Here is a 22,236-nt window from a genome sequence, read left to right as displayed (position 1 = left end):
GCTTACTGAGCCACCCAGGTGCCCCATATCTATATTTCTTTCTATCAAAAGAGAAATCAGGAACGCAGGATCTGAAATACTGTGAGACTTCTCTCACTCAGCAACTACCAACTTGGTGTTAGGAACTGCTACCAACTTCTGTAAGAGGAGTCTGTGAATTCTGTAGCATCTGCAGAAACACCGACCTCTTCTTTTGAAAGATAGCAAGGGATTGCAGAGTCCTTTCATAGAATATTTTTAGGATATTTGCAAATATTTAAACTAAAAGATCTTAATTTAGCACCTTTTTAAATTAGTATATTTGGCATATGTGTTAAATATTTTTATCCTTATTGTCAGTCCTGTTATCTTGTGGTCCTTCAACTACTCAGGCCAAATTATGAAGCCCAGTCACAAGGAATATGAATATAAAGACACGAACATGGTGGCTAGAAAAATACAGAACCCACAACAGAAAGAAGGAAATTATGACAGAGACAGAGACAGAGAGAGAGAGAGAGAGAGAGAGAGAGAGAGAGAAGGAGGGAGCGAGAGAGGGAGGGAGAGAGAGACTTCAGTACTGAGAAAAGGAAAGGAGAAATATTTTCATAAAGGAAAGGGAGAAAGCCAAAGAAGGAAAGATGCTGGAGGCTGGGGTCATTCTTGGTCCCTGGTCTCCTCTGGTTGAAGGAAAGGAAAGAATCAGAGGGTCTAAATATATACTCAAGAGAGAGTGAGTTTATTAAAAAAGATGGTTTTAAAATACAAAAGATTGGGGCTCCTGAGTGGCTCAGTTGGTTGACCATCTGACCTTTGGTTTTGGCTCAGGCTGTGATCTCATAGTTCGTGGGTTCGAGCCCTGCATCAGGCTTTGCACTGACAGTGCAGAGCCTGCTTGGAATCCTCTCCCTCTTTCTCTGGCTCACACTCTTCCTCTCACTCTCTCTCTCAAAATAAATAAATACATATTTAAAAAATATAAATGACTAATAAGTCTTTCATTGTGAAGTTTACTGTATTTTCCTGTTATATATTAAAAATATTTCAAACCAATTAAAGAAAATTAAGAAGCCACAGATTACTTCATAATTTATTTTAAAACTTTTTTTAATGTTTATTTATTTTTGAGAGAGAGAGAGAGAGAGACAGAGCCTGAGCGGGGAATGGGCAGAGAGAGAGGGAGACACAGAATCTGAAGCAGGCTCCAGGCTCTGAGCTGTAAGCATAGAGCCCGACATAGGGCTCGAACTCATGAACCATGAGGACATCGCCTGAAGTCCGATGCTTAACCTACTGAGCCCACACAGGCACCCCACATAATTTATTTTTAATGTTAACAATCTTGATCCAATATGTTTTTATAACATTTGCATCCTTTTGAAGTGATTTGCCTGCAGCGGCCTTGAAAATTCCTTTTCTTGGACAGATCCATTTATTGGCCTTGTGTATTGATCCCACACCAGGAATTCTGAGCCCTGGAAGTGGCACGAAATTCACAAACACGTATTTTCTTGGTGCCCTGCTAAATTTGTAGTTTCTAATCCCAACCAAAAACCTCTTATATTTTAATTGCTGTCAGCTCCAGCCTCCATTCCCTCCAGGAATTACTTCAAATCACTGTGCAAGTCTTCAAATCTCATACTCTGTCTCTTGTCCGCAGATGAAAATATAAATGTAACTGTGCTTAATTCCAAAGCCCCGTTAGCACCCTGATAATTTATCTCTAGTCACGTTTGTTTTACCCTATGTCCACCTGTGCAAAGGTAGAAATGCCCCTCCTGTTCCAGGCTCTTCCTTCTACTTCAAGTCTGATCCCAGTGCTCCCAGAGCCATACCCATCAGCTAAGGCCTACCTCCTTTACAGCTTTACCTTCTTAATCCTGTCTTCTTTCTGCCTATACATATGCTCGGGTCTTCCATATTAAAATGCTGATTTCCTTGAGTCTATCATTAACCTTATATTTTTAAAGGAAACTTCAAAAAAAATGTTTAGTTATATTTGAGAGAGAGAGAGAGAGAGAGAGAGAGACAGACAGAGGGACGGAGGGAGGGATTGAGGACATGTACAGGAGGGGCAGACAGGGAGAGAGAGAATCTGAAGTGGCTCCACACAGACAGCAGAGAGCCCGATGTGGGGCTTGAACTCACACACTTCAAGATCAGACCTGAGCTGATGACGAAGGCTTAACTGACTGAACCACTCAGGCACCCTACAACCACCTTTTACTAATACTGGCATGCCTCTCCTCATCACAGCCATAGTTTTCACAAGGGAATTGTACCTTACATGGCAGTATGTTCTTAATTTTTACTTGATTATTTCATACCAAGAACAGGAGGTAATCAGGAAAGACAAAAACTTCAACAAGTAAACCATAGTGTTCAGCTTCAGCATTAATTAAAAAATAGAAATTTATGGGGCACTTGGGTGGCTCAGTCAGTCAGTTAAGTGTCAGACCAGCTCAGGTCATGATCTCCTGGTCTGTGGGTTCGAGCCCCATGTTGGGCTCTGTGCTGACAGCTCAGAACCTGGAGCCTGCTTCCTATTCTGTGTCTCCCTCTGTCTCTGTCCCTTTCCTGCTTGCTCTCTTTCTCGTTCTCAAAAATAATAAATACTAAAAATATAAGAAAAAATTTAAAAAATAGTAATTTGCATTCATGATAAAATACTATTTGCCTCAATCACATTGATGGAGATTAAAAAGAATGCTACTAGTCAGGGTTTATAAGGTTCCAGAAAAGAGGCAAGGTCTGTAATAGACTCCTCATAGGAGCATGAATTACAACAGTATAACCATCCTGGAGAGCAAGTTGGTTATTTATATAAAAAACCATAACACAGAGGCATTCCTTTTGGCCTAACAATTGAGCTATATTAAATGAATTATGCCAGTAGTAGTAGTTTTAGTAGACATACTAATAATATTTGAAAAGCTAAAATTAGTAATGCCCAGTTTTAGATTTAAAACGTGATTCAGAAAACTCATAATGGGATGGTTTTGATTTTAGACCCTCATTATTTGGTCTTTTAATAAAAAGTGATTAGAAACTCTACACGATCTAATTTAAAAACATGTATCTTTAAGATAAAAAAAACAAACCCAAGTTCTGTTAGAACCAGAATTTAAATAAAAATATAAATATGCTATATAAAAGAAAAGAGGGTACGTCCATTGTGGAAAACAGTGTGAAGGTTCCTCAAAAAGTTAAAAATAGAACTACCCTATGATCCACTATAATCATGCTACTGGATATTTACCAAGAAAAATACAAAACCACTAATTCAAAGGGATCCATGCACCCCTGTGTTTCTATGATGATGATACTGAGTGATATATGAAATTATTGAATCACTATCTTGTACATCTGAAACTAATAGAACACTGTATGTTAACTATATGGAAATTAAAATTTTTAAAAAGGAAGAAAAGATGGAAATGAAACAAAATCAAAATACTAGAATTTCTAAAACCTTTTAAGGAATAAGCATTGGCATAGTTGAGTCATGTCATAAAAATCTTACAAATCTACCAACTTAGATATTTGGCTTTACAGATAAAATTGGAAGAACTTGACTTGGTACATAGATTTCTAATTTAAAAAAACCTTTTTAAATGTTTGTTTATTTTTGAAGGAGAAAGAGACAGAGCGTGAATGGGGGAAGGGCATAGAGAGAGAGACTGAGACACAGAACCTGAAGGAGGTTCCAGGCTCTGTGGTGTTAGCACAAAGTCTGACATGGGGCTTGAACTCACCAGCTGTGAGATCATGACCTGAGCTGAAGCCAATGCTTAACCGACGGAGCCACCCAGGCATCCCTAGGTTTCTAATTTCTGATTCTGGCTCTGATTTATAAGCTGTGATTTCAGCCAAGATACTTCATCTCTCACATCTTCTTTTCTCTTTTACAGAATGATGGTGTTGAAACAGCTAATGGATTTCTAAAGGGTTCATTATCTTTAAAATGCTTTGATTCTGTGATAAAATAGATTTCACTAATAATTACATATGTAAAATAATATATGTAAAATCACAATAACATATGTAAAATATTTTAAAAAAACCTTACTTGTTAGTATGATATCGATTAAAACATCTTCCTTGGTGGGATTTTGGAAATTTATAACGACAGATGACTGAAGACGGACGTATGAGGTCATTGTTTTTATGGCTATAGGCTGGGGGAACAGTCCTACCCCAGAGAGGCTGAATCTCCATTCTGCAAACTGTTTAAAGATAAACATTCATGACATATATACCCTAATCATGTACATTTTATTTGCAACACTTACTAAATGTAAGATGCATAAAAATTCTGGCAGATAAGACATTTTATAGTTAATATTTACTATGCAGTTATATTTTTCCTTTCTTTTCCAAATTCTTTTTTATTTTACTGAGATTTCAGTGTATTTCTACACTAAAAAAGGGGCAAAAGACCCATGCTCAAATATTAAACATACTTCTATGCATAAAAGGTAATTTATAGCAACATAAAATAAATCTTAATGAAAATCTTGCTTTCTGCTCAAGGTTGGTTTTTTTTTTTAAAATAACTTTTTAAAATTCATTTTTCAGACAGAGAGAGACAGAGCATGAGTGGGAAAAGGGCGGAGATAGAGGGAGATACAGAATCTGAAACAGGCTCCAGGCTCTGAGCTGTCAGCACAGAATCTGACACAGGGCTCGAACTCACGAACCGCGAGATCATGACCTGAGCCCAAGTCGGACGCTTAACTGACTCAGCCACCCAGGCGCCCCTCAAGAATTTAAAAAAAAGCAATTTGTCAAGCAAACCAGATACTAAATACTATATGAAGTTTCCACAGTCTTAGGGTGAGTTTCAAATGAAATTCAGAGAGTTATCACATGAAGGCAAAGATGGTGAGGCACAGATTGAAGCCCCGTTAAGAGAAGTGTGCACAATCACATGGTATATTATTTATCTCCACCATCTAGTACAGTGTGCCGTCTGTTAGGACAAGATAGGAGAGAAGAGCTGAAAAAGTATGTGAAAGAGATTGCATGTAGCCATTGTTCTTATCTGGGTTTTGTAAGCCTGCAAAACACTGAAAATGTTCCCTTTGTGTCCGTTTCGAATAAAAGTCCCGAGAGGACAGCAGGCTCTGACTCGGCTCTCGGCACTGAACCCTTTGCTAATATTACAGATGAATAAGCAGGTCACTAGATGAACACCAACAAAATAAAACCTAGTTTATAATGTCTTAAACTACATAGATGTGTTCAAACCTAAATTCCAATAAAAGAGGGAAACTTTTAAGATTGTTTCAAACTAGGATAAGGGATGACAGTAAATCTATAAAATGCTATCTTTGCATAAGAAAGACTAAAGGGAAGTTTTAGCTGCACATATCTTCACATGAGTGCATTACTTTGAGTTAGACGTTCTACTAGCAGAATACAAGTGCGCAATGTTTTTACTTACGATACCCTGACCTGACTACACAACTGAATGACTGGAATCAAGCATCAGGGTTCAATTGCATTAACAACTGTTTTACATAAATGACTTCTTTTGGTTATTTGATAAAAATCAATCCTGAAGGGCAGAAATAACATTACTTTAAACCACTGGGAATGAAACAAACTACAAAAACAAGGAGGCAATGTATTCATGTTTTGCCATGTGGCCTCGAATACTGGGGCTTCTAAATTAAACCACATCGTGTCCAACAACTGCTCTGGCATTGCTTAAATTATCCCCTTGGGTTCAGGGAGGGGAAATCAAAAATATCCAAATGAACATGTGTATTTGTTTAAAAAAAATGACATATTTAGCCCATCTTTATCTCTAACGTTTTTGAAAGAAGACAGCAAACCCTTTAAATATCCAATTCCATTGTTTCTGAAAGGAAGTGGAGGTAAAAGATAGCAAATCGGGCTCACGCACTGAGCAGAGCTCAAGGACAACAGAACCTGCTAAGAATCAACAAGGTTTTCATAGACACGGGCTACATGAATCATAGATTCATGCTGTGTAATCAAACCAGTCTGACTTTATGTCTTCTTCCTTCATTTTTGCTATTCTGACCTTTAGATGCAGCAAGTCACACAATCAAATGTGAATGAAATAATGGCAACTATTTGAAAATATAACTGTAACAACTGAAAACCAAGTGAATCTAAGAATATCAGTCTGGGATCTAAGAGAAGGCCTCATTCCCAGGTTTGCAGCCTACTACTGTTGCTCTTATTCTGTTACATCGTAACACAGTCTCATTTAAAGTCTCTGGTAGCATTATACGAGTTCCTGATATTTACAGTTGTGAGGCCCTAGGCAAAGGGACCTCAGGATTCAAAAATCCGCACAAACAACTTTAGAGTGAAGTTAGATTTTTACAAAGCAGGGCTCTTCACATAGATCCAAACCCGAAACAAATGAAACGAATAATAAACTATAGCTACTTCCTTCAATTCAACAAACAATCAGAAATAGTTCAAATTTGTCATATAAGAACTGCCATTTGTAGATTTTAAATTAAGTGGCTACTCATTTGTGTGTGTCAGTTCAACTATATTTAAAAAAGAGGGATAGAAATCTACATTAGTGTTTTTCTAATGGTTAAAAGTTATCATAAACTCTTAGAGAAGTAAACCCTTTAACTTTATTTTTAATAATATCTTCTTTAGATGGCTACACGTAAATAGTATACACCATATTTCCAGAAGTTCATTCAATTAGTACTTTGCAATAAACTGTTTTTGCTAGCTAAGAATGCTGTGTGGATGAATGAGATAAAAGAGGAAGTCCCAAATGATTCAGGGATAAAAAGAAAAAGAAAGGCAAAGAAAATAAAAAGGAAAGGCAAGAAAAATCTTAACAAGGCAGTACACTGAAAAAGTTGAAGGGGTCTGCACCCGGGACTGGAAAGGATAAATGAATTATTGATTTAAGTCTAACCATAGACGAATCCTTGGAGATCTGCCATAACCTCGAAGGAGAGGCTCAGGGTGTCTGAAATCAAGCACCAGTGTTAAACTGAGTTACAAAACGTTTGCTTTGATTACATACTTGTTTGAGTTTGATAAAGAATTTTCACGGGGTGCCTGGGTGACTCAGTGAGTTAAGCATCTGACTTCTGCTCAGGTCATAATCTCACAGTTAGTGAGTTGGAGCCCCGCGTCGGGCTCTGTGCTGACAGCTCAGACCCTGGAGCCTGCTTTAGATTCTGTGTCTCCCTCTCTCTGTCTCTCTGCACCTCTCCCACTTGCGCATGCTCTCTCTCTCTCTCCCTCCGTCTCTCAAAAACAAATAAACACTTAAAAAAAATTTCACATTCAGCTTCTAGGCTAGGATTTTCTAAATTTTTTAAATGTTTTTTTTTTAATCTTTATTTTATTTTGAGAGACAGAGAGGGAGACAGAGAATCTGAGCAGGCTCCAGGCTCTGAGCTGTCAGTACAAAGCCCAACGCGGGGCTTGAACCCACAGTCTGCGAGATCATGACCTGAACCGAAGTCAGATGTTTAACCAACTGAGCCACCAAGGCGCCCTGAGGATTTTCTAAATTTTTAAATTTTTTAAACTTATTTTTGAAAGAGACAGAGACAGAGCATGAGTGGGGAGAGGGACAGAGAGAGGGAGACACAGAATCAGAATCAGGCTCCAGGCAGTGAACTATCAGCACAGAGCCCATTGCGGGGCTTGAATCCATGAACTTAACTAACTGAACCAACCAGGCACCCCTAGGCTACGATTTTCTAAAGCTATTGAGATGGAGAACAGAAAATAAAGTTGCACTGCTGATGTATCAGGCTATCTTTGAATAGATACAATTTCCACCAGAAATGCAAGCAACTAAAATGTCCCTAACAGTTGAGATGAAGGGGCCAACCCCACTATGAAGCAGTGATTTAAAAGATTTGCCTTGTGGGGCACGTGGGAGGCTCAGCTGGGTAAATGTCTGGCTCTTGGTTTTGACTCGGGTCATGATCTCATGATTTGTAGGTTCAAGCCCTGCATTGGGCTCTGCACTGAGAGAGAGAGTTGGAAGCTTAACTGACCAGGGGCCCCTAAAAGTAGCTTCTTTAGATGCCTCCACATGCACAATGTATACTACATTTCCAAAAGTTCATTTAATTAATAATTCATAATGCACTTGTTTTGCTTGCAAAAAATGTCGAATGAATTAGATTTACTTATTTGTTGATTTCGAAATTTAACTGACTTTGCTTGGTTGAAGAATACTGTGTCATACCTGAGCACAGTAGAAGCTGATGGAAGCTTGATGACCAGTTCTTCCAAGAGCAGAAGGCCGGAAGTGAACAGCTACCTCTTTGAAGGAGTGAGGAGGTACGGTCAGCTGTGTAAATTCAGAGAGAACAAGAAAGAGAAAAAAATCAATACTTTTATTTGAGTCAGCACCTTTGCATGCTAGGTATATGCCAGGTTGACATTCATGTGATTAGTGTGTTTACACACATTATCTGTTCCCAGTATGCCTGCTTGGTGTACACTTGAGTAACGGCCATGGTAAACAGCATTTAGTGGTGTTGGCACCATGTTCTTCACCCAGACAATGACCATGTGCAGTCACTTGCTCTATACGAGGAAATCAGGATTAGGTTTTAAAGCTGAGTAAGAACCCCCCGAATAAGAGATATATGAATTTTATTTAAGGACCCATAGTTTATTGATCATCCCAAGATGCATGTCAAACCGCTGGAAACCTAACCTCTAGCTTTGGCAATGTCAAACAAAATGAGCTGATTCTAAGTGTAGATGTAAGGAAGGCTTTGTTAGTACACAGTGAAGCACTCCTTTTTGTACTAGCCCATCCACACTCCAGGTGTGACCTGTTAGAATAACTTGAGTCTGAATAGTATTAGAATGAGTTACCCGCCCCCATTTTTTTTTTCAGAATGAGTTACCTCTTAAGAGATTGTGAAAGCCAGCAAGTCCGTCACAATCTAGTAAGGATTTGAGTATCTTGTGTAATCAAAATGCTATACTGTGAATAATATATCTAACATCAATACTTACAGAAGGATAAAATGAAAAGCACATGTCTGAAAAGTAAGCTTATTTTTTTCACTACTGCATTTTGCCAGATAACTCGGAAAATGTAAAACTGCAATATAGCAGTGACATTCAAATCCTTGTAGAAGGTAGCACTTAGTTCTTAATAATAATGCCCTGATCATGACCATGAAATACAAATACAAAGTTAGTTTTATATTTAGAACAGAGGCAGCTCCTTACTAGATAGATCTATGGATTACCTACAGCAAATATTTGTATCTCAGGCTGGCTCTCCCTGTGACAGTTAATCACGTAAGTTCATGCACATGTAGGGAATATAAATTAATTTCAATATCAACCTTAGTAAAAGAATAATAAAAGTTATATTTCATATATCCTTTCAATTCAGGAAATATGAAAAAAGTTCTCATTTTCTCTCACACACATATTAAAATCATCTATTTCATTGGAAAAACTATAAGGTACTACATTAACTTGGATTTTAATTCTAGTTACCACCTACTGACCATGTGGTTTTTTAGCCTCTCTGGCCTAAAATTCCTTTTCATTAAATATATGTCAGAAGCATCTGGTGAAGATAGACGTAGGTATATAACCAACCAGTAACTCAATAAAATTCCCTTATTTACACCTAAAATTCACTGAAAAATTCCATGGTTACACTGGCTGGAATTTATCTGCAACAAATATACTGGTTTAGTATAACAGTATATGGATGATATATTAAATATAGGACCTTTATGAAACTTAAAAACATTTAATTACAAGCAAGTGTCATCATGATAACCAATTCCAATATGTGAGGTGACGCTGGATCTTAGTTCAAGAGAGAGAGATAATTGAGACAGGTGCATAAACTGAAATTTGGACAGGACACTTGATGATGTGGGAGATTAATTCTGCTATTAAAAATATAATCTGACGTATTTAGTGTCTAGCACAATATCCATAACTTACCTTCAGACTAAACAGTAAGAAATGTAAGAGAAAGAAAGAGAAAGATATGGCAAACCATTAATATAAGAACCAAAGTAGAAGTTACAAGTTTGTGCACTATATAGGGGTTTCAATTTCTCTGTTTGAAATTTTTCATAATATATAGCTGAGGGAAAGCAAGTTTATATATCATTATTTACCCTGATAATCAGTTTATGCTTACTTATTGAACCATTTATGAGTAATCATCAATATTTTTCAATCTTTACTTATATAAACACGAATTCTATGCAACCAAGCCAAGAATAAAGTTAGATATGTGTGTGTGTATTTATATATGTGTGTTATATAGAATATATGTATTATAACCCACTAATGTGTGCTATATTATATATTTGTTCTATGATATATAATAGTATTTTTCTCATCTATAAATTTATTTTTGAGTTGTTTCTCAGTATTCAAGTTAAGAACATACTCAGTGCTCAAGAGTATTTGATAAATGTGTAAAAGAATGAATTTACTAGAAACCATGGTTAAAATGTAAAGCAGGAGATGCCTGGGTGTCTCAGTCAGTTAAGCATCCGACTTGATTTTGGCTCAGGTCATGATCTGACAGTTTGTGAGTTCGAGCCCCATGTCAGGCTATGTGTGCAGACAGCAAGGTGCCTGCTTGGGATTCATTCTCCCTGTGTGTGCGTGTGTGTGTGTGTGTGTGTGTGTGTGTGTGTGTGTGTGTCTCAAAATAAATAAACATTTTAAAATATAAAAGCAGAATCCATATTCTTCATTATGCAATATACTATATTTGTTTTCCCCTGGACTATAGTTTATATTCTTCTGTAAAAATATGATATAAAGGATATAAAAGTACCATTTTCTAAAGAGAAATTTCAGTTATTTGTAAACTATATCCTGACACCAGGATAATTTATGGGCAATACAGTGTTAAGTAATACAAGCATATGTGTAGTTATTCTAAGATTAAACTACATACAATTTTAGCTATACAATACCTAGGGATATCTAATTTGACACACTATGGAAGTAATGAACTAATTTCAGATCATGATATTATTAGTAGGCAACCAGTGATTCACAAGAGACAGGTATTAAGATATAAATGAAATCACATCATAGATTTCTTAATTGTTAAATAGCAAAGAGTAAAGGCCTTTATATAAATACCATATCTACTTAGTAGGGCTTCATGATTTCCTGTGAAATCCTCTGAGGAAAATAATCTATCACAATTATCATTTTGAAGTTTACCTGAAAACACTGTTTTGGTATTCACTGTATATATGTGGTATCACATGTTTGAAAGCAAAGATATTCTGCTAAACCTTCAGATGTTGTTTTGTTACTTGTGGGAGGAGAAAAGGGACTGATGCCCATTGACTGGTTATAGTCTCTGGTAGGGACAAAGGAATGCGAAAATGGGTAGAGAAAGGAGAGATGGTCAGAGCTGTTCATACTGTTTGCAAGTGGGGGAGGGGTGGTGGGCAGGAACTCATGAAGGACTGGAAACAACAGGCCTTCTGGGACCCTGGAAACACACAAGGATTGCTGAGTCAAAATCATACCACTGGGAAATCATTTCCAAATCAGATTCCTAAAAGGGTCAAAAATAAAGTACATCCAGTTTATTTAAAGTTCAGTGATAATGAGTATGAATTACTCTAGCAGATAGAATTTTAAAATTTTAGATGGACATAATATTGGTTTTTTTGATAAATTAAAATTGGGAGAGAAATATATGTATATAAATACTATTTTTAAATTTTAAGTGTTTGAAATCTTATGAATAAATCAAATGGTAATATTCCATGGAGTCCCAAACTCAGATTAAAAAATACTTTAGAAGTGCTAGTTTACTTGGCTTTCCAAACTTACTTACCACTGATTTGTGAACACCCAAGACAAAATTTTCAGGATTACTATTTGTTGCTTGCAATTCTAAGGTTTCATGTGTAGGATTAACTAAATAAATTGTCTGAGTCTCGTACCTGGAAGGAAACAGAAAACTCGTTAACGTGTTCAATGATAACTTTATAAACTTGATGACTATTAATGGATTGAACTACATACCCCCCCCCCAAGGATATATTTAAGTTCTCCGTGCCAATAAATCAGAATGTGACCCTATCTGGAAATAGGGTTACTGCAGATATAATTAGTTAAGATGCGATCATACTGGAGTAGGATGGCCCTTAATCCACTATGACTGGTGTCTTTATAAGAAGATAATGTGAAGACACACGAGAAGATGACCATATAGCAATGGAGATGGAGATTACAGTGATGTGCCTCTAAGTCAAAGAATACCAAAGATGGCTGACAAGTGCCAGAAGCCACAGACAAAAGGAAGGATTCTCCCTTACTGGTTTCAGAGGGAATGTGGTCCTGCTGAAAACTCCGAATTCAAATTTCCAGCCTCTAGAACTGTGAGACAATACATTTATGTTGCTTTAATCTACCCACTAGGTGGTACCTGTTATGACAGGTCTAGAAAACTAACATAGTAACTTGTGAGTTTCAAAATAAGAATCATGTATGAACTAATGACATTTTGCTAAATTAGTCCCTCATTTTCTATATTTGAGGCCAAATATTATTCTGCCCTGGTTACTGGAATATAATATCCCAGTTTCACAAGAAATATTTACTCATTATTTTATAACTGTTAAATTCAGCCAAAAAAGTTAACATAGTCTAGAAATAATAACAAGGAGTGAAAAATTCACAAAGTTCTGTCCAGTACATTGAAATGATCCAGACGAATGATGAGTAAATGCCCTCCCCCCAGAAATGTGGCTGATATTTATGCTAAAAGCAAAGAATAATCAAGAGCATTCATAATTCTCACTCTGTTTGGAAAATAAGTAAAGTTATGCCCCATAAGATGGCCGCCAGGACTAACATAAGCTCTAGTCCCTAGCTTAGAGAGTCCTTTTCCAGCTTCTTCTTCCTGTCCTGCTTGCCGTAGGCGCCAAATTACTACTAATGCGAATGCAGAAGTAACAGACGACAACTTGTCCCCCATGCTTGCGCTGGGGATTCAGATCTCTGGAGGAGTATGTCCTCTGAGCCTGCCGGTGTCAAATAGAACTCTGGTCCACCAAGATCTCCACGTGCCTCTTGGTTCTTCTGCCAGGGATCTAGCTTGGTTCCGTAACAACTCCACTATCATTTCTAAAACCTTTTGATGAATCTGTTAGGATGGCTGTTATTTAAAAAAAAAAAAAAACCAGTAAGTGTTGCAAGGATGTGGAGAAAATGGAACACTGGTCCACTGCTGATGGGAATGTAAATTGGTACAGCAACTATGGCGAGCAATAGGGGAGGGTTCCTCAAAAAATTAAAAAATAAAACTACCATATGATCCAACAATTCCAGGTTTGAGTATATTTCCAAAATAAATGAAATCAGTAAATCAAAAAGATATCTGTGTTCCCATGTTAATTGAAGCATTATTCACAATAGCCAAGATAGGGAAATAACCTAAATGTTCTTCCACAGAGGAACAGAAAAATAAAATGTGATATACGCAATGGGATATTATCCAAACATAAAAAAGAAGGAAATCCTGACTTGTATGACAACACACATGATCCTAGAGGACATTATGCAATGTGAAATAAGTCAGAGAGAAAAATACAAATGCGGTATGATCTCATTTATACATGGAATCTAAAACAGTGAAAAATAGTCCTGTGGGAACTAAAATCAATTTCATTGCAAAGATTAATCTAACTTGATGACATTTGAAATGGGTAAAGGTGCAAAAAGTAAGAGAGGTGTATGTAGCCTGGGACTGCCAGTAGACCAAGGGGCAAAATAAAGAGGTACCTGATTCATTGTTCATCCAGAAAAACGTTCTCAAAGGAACTGAATCTAATAAAACTATTTTTTACTTGCTAGTTTTCCCAATAATGATAAATAAAGTTTATAGTTATAAATGTGTATACTGAGGATTGTTTTCTTTTTTAACTTTTTAATGTTTATCCATTTTTGAGTGAGAGAGACAGAGTGTAGATAGGATCAGAGGGAGAAGGAGACACAGAATCCCAAGCAGGTTCCAGGTTCTGAGCTGATTATCAGCACAGAGCCCAACATGAGGCTCAAACTCATGAACTGGGAGATCATGACCTAAGCTGCAGTTGGACACTTAACTGACTGAGTCACCCAGGCACCCCAATATACTGAGGGTTGTTGATGCACATTTTATTTAGGGACAAAATTAAACTTTCTTGAGTAAAAATGTTACACTTTTTCCTTGGGTTCCATATTTCTTGTCATAATAAAATATTTTGTCATCAAGATGGTTTTAAACTTGTTAATACAGAATAACTAGGAAAAACTAAAATAATATTACCTGTCAAATCAATGAAAAACAAGAAGGTAATTTTCATAAATGTTGATTTATTTATTTTTGAGTGAGAGAGAGCATAGCGGGGAAGGAACAGAGAGAGAGGAAGACACAGAATCTCAAGCAGGCTCCATACTGTCAGCAGAAAGCCTGATGCAGGGCTGGAGCTCATGAACTGTGAGATCATGACATGAGCCAAAACCTCAAGTCAGATGCTTAAATGAAAGAGCCACCAGGTGCCCCAACATGGAATGTACATGTGAACTCTGTATTATTTTTTCAATTTCTTATGAGTCCTAACCTCTTTAAAAATAAAAAGACATTTACAAAAAAGACAGTGCCAAATGCTGAGGATGACAAACTATTGTGAACCATGGAGAAGAATGAGCTTTCCATAAAATGATAAAACAAAAAATGCCTTCAATATGTAAAGGTTGCTGAGGTGACTAAATTCAATTAATTTCATTCTGTGAATTATTTAGTAAGTGACCATTCACTACTTGTCATTCTGAAATTCATTAATAATCATCTGTAAGGTAAATCATAGATTAAGGCTGTCTCTGATGTATAAGTGCAGAGCCCTGGGGTGCCTGGGTGGCCCAGTGGGTTAAGCCTTGGACTCTTGGTTTCAGACTTCCTTTCGCTCAGGTCATGATCTCACGGTTCACTCATATTGGGCTTTGCACTGACAGTGCAGAGCCTGCTTTGGATTCTCTGTCTCCCTCTCTCTCTGCCCCTCCCGCCTCCCTCTCTCTCTCTCTCTCTCAAAATAAATAAAGATTTAAAAAAATTTTTTAATAGAAGTATAGAGTTGTACTATTTATTTCACTCATCTCTGCTTACACTTGATACAAACCTAGGAACAACTAAATAATGTATCTCCAATATGATGATTTCCAATGCACTGGAGGCTTTTTAGCAAACTTTCTGCCCATCATTCAGATATTTAATAGAAATCTCAAATTTACAGGTCCCAAACTGAGCTCTTGATATCTATCCTCAAAACAGCTCTTCTTAAGAGTCTCCTCTAGGGGCGCCTGGGTGGCTCAGTTGGTTAAGCCTCCGACTTCAGCTCAGGTCAGATCTCATGTTTGTGGGTTTGAGCCCCGCGGACGGCTCTGTGCTGACAGCTGGCTCAGAGCCTGGAGCCTGTTCCAGATTCTGTGTTTCCCTCTCTCTCTGCCCCTCCCCCTCTCATGCTCTGTCTCTTCTGTATCAAAAATAAATAAAACATTAAAAAAAAAGAGTCTCCTCTGTATCAGTTAATGCCACATCTTTAGTTCTAGTTGCTCAGGTTAAAACGTTTAGCGTCATCCATGCCCCGCTGTTTTCCTTATGACTCAAATATTAGTAGTCAGTAAAACTCACTAGCTCCAATTTGAAAAATAACCCATTACTGAATACTTCTCTCCACATTCACTGGCAATACTCTGGCCCAAGCTGCTATCACCTCGGTCCTGAATTAGTGTAATGACTTCCTAACTGGTATTCCTCTCACATCACATAGGGATATCAATTCCAGGTAGACTGCAGATAAAAATACAAGAGGTCGAGACAATATATTTTTCTAGAAAGTATGGAGAAGTTCTTAATGACGTTGGAGTATGGAAGCAGTGGAGAAAACAATAAGGTCGAGAAACTACATTAAAATTAAGAATTTAATTTCATTAAAAGGGTCCATTAAGAGATTGAAAAGGAAACTCACAATATAAGAGACATTTGCAACATATATAACCCACAATGGATTGCATACAGTATATACAAAGACTTATAAAGATAAAAAGGAAAATACAGATTAACTAATAGAAAAATGGTGAAGGGACATGACCAGGCACTTCAAAAAAGCCTAAATCAAATTGGCCAATAAACATATGGCAGATACTCAACCTCATTCGTCATGAGAGAGATGTGGGCGAAAAGTACGAAGTTCCGTACTTCTGCGCCATCTTGGCCCGAAAGCCCAGTCATGAGAGAGATATGAATTAAAGGTACATTGATATACCACTTTACATACATCAGAATGGTCAAAATTAGTCTTACCATACCCATCTACTTGAGAATGTGAAGCAACTACAATTCACATACGGCCAGTGAGAGTGTAAATAAATATAACCAATTCTGAACTGTCGTTATCCACTAAATTAAAGTGATATTGCATTCCTATGTTTATACCCAATAAAAATGAGCACAAGCATGCAACAAAAGCATATACAATGTTATAAACAACATGTTTCATAGTATACCAAACCGAGGGGGAACAAAACAAATGTCTATCAACAAAAAGAAGGAAATTCTTTGGAAGCAATGAAAATAAATGAAAAATGGTACATAAAACATCATGAATGGGTCAATAAGTTCTGAATATTATTTAAATATGAGTAAAACAAGCATCAGAGAAAGTTTTAAATAGGAAAAAAGGAGTACAAAGTTTATAATTAAAGACAAAGACCATGACCTCTTTCATATCTCAAGTATGTCATAAAAAATACTACAAACATGAAATAGGAAAAGAACATTATAATTAAAAAAAAAACATGTAAATGAAACATCCAAACAACAGCAACAAAAATGGTCTTGGCATGAAAATTCAACAGAAAGAATGCAAGATAAATTCAAGTAAATCTAAGTGAGTGTAAAAGCACAAAAATGTTGGTTAAAAAAAAAAAAGGCCAAAAAATTAGAAAATTAAAATAGCCCCCAAGTTCTAAAACTAAAACAAAGATGTTTTAGGAAGAGAGAAAATAGAGAGATGGCATAATTTGAGACTTTCAGAAACTGAAAATCATGTTTCCATATAGAAAGGAACCTCAACTACCTAGAAAAATGTATCAAAATAGAGCCACACCAATTTATAGGATTAAAAAATTTTAAAGCCACTGACTACAATTAATGGCCATACATACTTCCAAAGAGGACAAGGATCCATAATAAGGCTGGCTCACAACATAGTGATGATAACACCACTTTTGAATTATATGCAACTTTCAATTATATACAGTGTGGCTTAGGCCAAAGGAAACCATGCTTTAGAAAACCATGTCCAAAAGTAACAAGAACTTAGAAAGAAAAACGGCAAGCATCTTTTAGTGGAATGAAAAAAACCCATGATTATAAAACTCGTTGAGCTAAGTATTTTCACATAAGTATATTAGATTTGTTAATAATTTTATATACACATATAGTTTTCATACATTAATATATTTTTAAAACAAGAAAAAATAAAACTAGAAAGACATTTGTTAATAACTTGAAGCAGACACTGCTGCTGTGCCCTGCCCAGTTTCCCTAGAAGATTTTCACCAGTTCTCTAGCCCCAGACCTCAACTTCTACATGTTGCTGGTCATTTTCCATCTGAGGCCTTTAAATGATTCCCTTGGGTCCTGCTGTCTCCTCAACTGTACAGATAATAGAAGTGCCTGGGAGTTTATACCTCTTCCCAAGGAAGCTCAGAGTGACTAATATGGAGAGTTCAAAAGCTCAGCATCTTGGCAAGAGGACAAACTCTGAGATGGGACTTACACTCCAGAGCTCTATGCAGGATCAGATAAATTCTGGAACAGTACCTGCAATCACAAGCTTGCTTACTTCCCTTTTCTTACCCTGCTTCCCCTATTCTCTTACTGACTTTTCTTCCGGGGATCACTTCCTCAAAAAATCACTTGCTACAGATTTATTTGGCTAATAAATCTGGCACTGGGAGAATTCAATACTCGTCTGGTGTGCCAAGGGAGAGAAATGAACAATCAGGTACTGATTTGCTCACTAGTGCACAGGCTCCTTACAGGTAGGAAGAGGGACTTGGTTACCCCTGTGTACCTGCATCAAAACTGGTGCCAAACATGTAATAGGAACCCAACCATGTAAAGACAAATGGTCATATCACAAGGGCATGTGGTATTAGCCAACTGACAAAGTATTGTCCGCTGCCCACTACTTACCCTCTGCTGTGCCTTGACCAAACTTTAGTCAGTCTTCTAACTTTCTGAAAGGCCACTGAGCTCTGTTTGTTCCAAAGCTCAAGCAAGCACAAAGTAAGTGGAACGTGCCTCCTTTCTCTGCTTCTCCTGGGAATTGGCTTACCACAGGATGCCCCTTTTCCTCTCCGTCCCCACCAGTCATTTTCCTTTCCATGTCCAGCTTTCCCTCCAAAGAGTCTGCTTAACTCTTCTTGGCCCACCTTTACCTTTTTCTGTTTGATTTTGAGATGCTTGCAGATTTCTGAGATTGTCATTCTCCAGCTGTTTCAGTTAGTTCTTTTCTCTCCCTTGCAATAATCATTTTGAATCAAAGCCTCTCCGTACGAAACCCTGATTTGTTTTTCTTTCACATAAGTTTCCCATGGGGTAGTTTCAATATCAAACCTTCTCCAGAAAAGAAAATCAATGATGGGAAATATACTTATGTCAAATCAAAAAGGATCAAGTGGATTATAACAATATTCTTTTAGAGAAACATTTTTCCTTCCGTGAAATAATTTTAGCTATTGAACGGAACTTACGTGCCAAGATCACATTGTACATCTGGCATTGTGGTTGGTCTTGGTAATTCAGTAGTTAATTTCAGTAAATACCAGAACTCCAGATCCACATTGGGTTGAAAAACAATGCTGGTGGAGAAAAACACACAAAATCTTGTCAGGGGCTTTAGTTTGTATAATAAAAAGTGGCAGACAAAAATCCTAAATAGGTGGTTTCAGGTACAATATGTGACAACTACTCTGTGACAAATTCTACTCTTGTCATAGACATATTTAAAAATGTTTCATTTTTGGTGAGAAAATCACTTCATTATTCAGGAAAACAGTGTCATCATTAATATGCATTTAATAAATGCCTGTGGAATGAATGAAAACTGTTTAAACATAATGAATTCGAACGTGTTGCAGGAGCTCTAACACGCCAAGTCCTGCTTTCTGGAATTAAATCCTATTGAATTTGTTGAATCGAACACATGTACGTTTTCATGTGAAGGCTATCAAGTGACATGCAGCTCTGGAGAGCTTCCCTTCTAGTCCACACGTGCTCACCTTTGGGGGACACAGAGACAGAGCCTGTGACCGTCTACAAATAGAACCAGAAAAAAAAAAAACCCTAACTAAATTAAAAAAAATCAATAAAACTGGGCTGGCATCTGAGCTTGGTCATATTTTATTTGAGTAAGCTTGAACAAGACACTTAAAATGATGTTGAAGGCTTAATTTCAGAGGATCGCCAATAAAATATAATGCCACATTCCAACCATACCTTTCATCTCTATAGCCCGTGGTCACTGGAGAATACCGCACCATATAGCTGGTAGATTCTAGCGGATGCAGCTTAAGTTTCTTGAGTCCATTAAAAGCATCATTTGATAACTGCACATCTAAGTAAATACTTCTCTTTTTTGGATTAGAGAGAGGTATGTTAATGTAAACGCTCTCCTAGAATTACAGAACAAATATATAATCAGCTCTTAGTGTCAGCAGTGAGTCACTGTTCTATAAAAGCAAATGTAAACTTTCACACAACATAAGGCCATTTGTTTCATTTTTCTCCTAGATCTACTAGTCAATATATCTAATTCACTTTTAATCTCTTATATGTTTTCCTTGAGTAGTTTTGGCAAATGGTAATGCTATTTTTTTTTCAACAACAAATACTCCAAGACATCCATCTAGTTAAATGCCCAGGAAAAGTGTACAAGTACTTTTAAAATACAGTCTTCTTCAATATCATTATTACCATGAGGTCCATTTGTCAATGCTTTCCCTAGCTGTGGTACTCAACTTGAGCATGCGTTAAGAATCTTCTGCAGCAGTTGCTAAAACATAGATAACTAGTCCCCTGCCCCAAAGATTCTGACTCAGCAGCTCTGGCATGGGGCCTGAAAATATGTTTGTCTGTCTGTCTGTCTTTCTGATTTTGTGTGTGTGTGTGTGTGTGTGTGTGTGTGTGAGTGTGAGAGAGAGAGAGAGAGAGAGAGAGAGAGAGAGAGAGAGAGAGAGAGAGAGAGAGAGGGGGAATGAATCATAAGCAGGCTCCATGGTGAGCCTGGAGCCCTACACAGAACTTGATCTCATAATTGTTAGATCATGACCCAAGCTGAAATCAAGAGTTGGACCCTTAACTACTTGAACCACCCAGGTGCTCCCCTACCTCTTTTTAGAGAGAGAGAAAGACAGGACATATGTATTTCTTTTTTAAAAAATGTTTAACATTTATTTTATTTTTTTTTAAATGTTTTATTTATTTTTGATACAGAGACAGAGCATGAGAGGGGGAGGGGCAGAGAGAGAAGGAGACACAGAACCGGAAGCAGGCTCCAGGCTCTGAGCTAGCTGGCAGCACAGAGCCTGCCGCGGGGCTCGAACCCACGAACGTGAGATCTGACCTGAGCCGAAGTTGGTGGCTTAACCGACTGAGCCACCCAGGCGCCCCAAAAAATTTTTAACATTTATTTTTGAGAGAGAGCAAGCGAGGGCGCACCAGTGGGGGAGGGGCAGAGAGAGAGGGAGACACAGAATCTGAAGCGGGCTCCAGGCTCTGCGCTGTCAGCACAGAGCCCAACACAGGGCTCGAACCCACAACCCTGAGCCTCATGACCGGAGACTATGTCAGACGGAACCAACTGAGCCACCCAGGTATCCCATCTCTGTTCTATTTCTTAAAAAAGAAATAATAATAATAATGCTCATTTTGACCTACTCATGTTTTGAGACCTATACAAAGAAAACTCTGGTCTAAAGAGGAATGAAGTACTAGAATATCAGTTTGTTTTTTGTCTTATTACATATAAACTTTGAGCTCAAAGTAAAACAAAACCACTTGCAATCTCCTGTTATCTCTGTGAACTACGAGCCATGGAACAGAAGCATGCCCTAGTGTTACAAATGTGTTAGGACATTCTGTGGTTGGCCAAATCTTCCATAAAAATGAGGATGCAGCTTTGAAGAATTTGTGTAACAGCTCCTCTTTGATACATCCATGGCTGAGAAGAAAAGTTGGTAAAAGCAAGGTAAAAGGTACCAGCCAGATACCCAAGGCCAGATACTCCCCTTGCCTGCTTTCGGCCTCGGTCATCTTGCTTGCTTCCTGTGTCCGCCAACTGCCCACAGAGCAACACTGGTAAGTGTCCCTCCCCTTTTTCTTTCTTCTGTCAACCCCCTACCATCCCAGCCATAAAAGGAGGCCAATGCCAAGGTTCAGGGCTTAGCCTTTGGAGGTGACTCTGCTGGGCCGGCCCCAGTGCACAATAAACAATCTTTCCTCATTCCTTGAGTGTGTGTGACTTGTGTCCTCCTGGAAGCCAAGTATCTGCTGTGACATTTTGGTGCATTGGCTGGGAAGCCAACAGCCGCACTGGCTCCTTGAGCCACCAGAGAGGCCACTCTTCGAAGGCCCCTGTGACAGAAAAGAAGTGCACTGCCCACCTGCTGGTGATTTCACTGGATCCCAACCCTTGCTGGGCCAGGAGATAGTCAGCTCCTGCTGTCCTCGGACTCCAGTGGAAATCGGGAAGTGCTGCCAGGACTGGACATCGGATCTGGTATGTGTCCCTGGGGACCCAGGACCGAGTTCAGGCCTGCCCTAGAGGTGGAAGAGGAGCTTGATCATCTCCCAGACAACAAAGTCGCTGCACAGCACAGGGAAGTCCTGGGTGGAAGTCTGCAATCTGTCTGAATGTGTGAGTGCCCGTGCTCCACGGTCTCGGCTGCAGAGCCTGAGTGGGTCCTACCCTGCGATTCGGTGACGACCTCATACAGCTCAAGGCAGAATCAGGTCCTCAGAGGCCTGATCCGACTCAGGGGTTTATACTGACCTGCCAATGCTAAGAGGCGTCTAAATCCCCGTGAGTGGAGCGGCCAGGCCGAAGCGACCTCCTCCCTCATGTTTGTCCTGCGACACCTTACATTGGGAGGAATCTATCTAGAATACCAGGATGGGGGGAAATTTCTCAAAACCAACTG

The 22,236-nt window shown here is 38.2% G+C and overlaps 1 protein-coding gene across 1 annotated transcript in view; it reads right to left on the bottom strand.

Moving 5' to 3' along the window:
- The window catches only part of CFAP47 (cilia and flagella associated protein 47), a 493,477-nt gene that overhangs the window by 82,395 nt on the left and 388,846 nt on the right, over positions 1-22,236 (bottom strand). Inside the window, exons 54-58 of the mRNA XM_029929640.1 lie at positions 19,535-19,710; positions 18,790-18,897; positions 11,819-11,927; positions 8,198-8,302; positions 4,049-4,205 (exon numbers count right to left, since the gene is read on the bottom strand). Coding sequence (XP_029785500.1) covers positions 4,049-4,205; positions 8,198-8,302; positions 11,819-11,927; positions 18,790-18,897; positions 19,535-19,710 — 655 coding nt within the window. The remainder of the gene's footprint in view (positions 1-4,048; positions 4,206-8,197; positions 8,303-11,818; positions 11,928-18,789; positions 18,898-19,534; positions 19,711-22,236) is intronic.

The sequence above is a fragment of the Suricata suricatta genome, chromosome X (assembly GCF_006229205.1).
Source record: "Suricata suricatta isolate VVHF042 chromosome X, meerkat_22Aug2017_6uvM2_HiC, whole genome shotgun sequence".
In the NCBI taxonomy this organism is placed as follows: domain Eukaryota; kingdom Metazoa; phylum Chordata; class Mammalia; order Carnivora; family Herpestidae; genus Suricata; species Suricata suricatta.
Note: the sequence above shows the minus strand (reverse complement) of the source record. Positions and strands in the feature narration are given on the sequence as shown.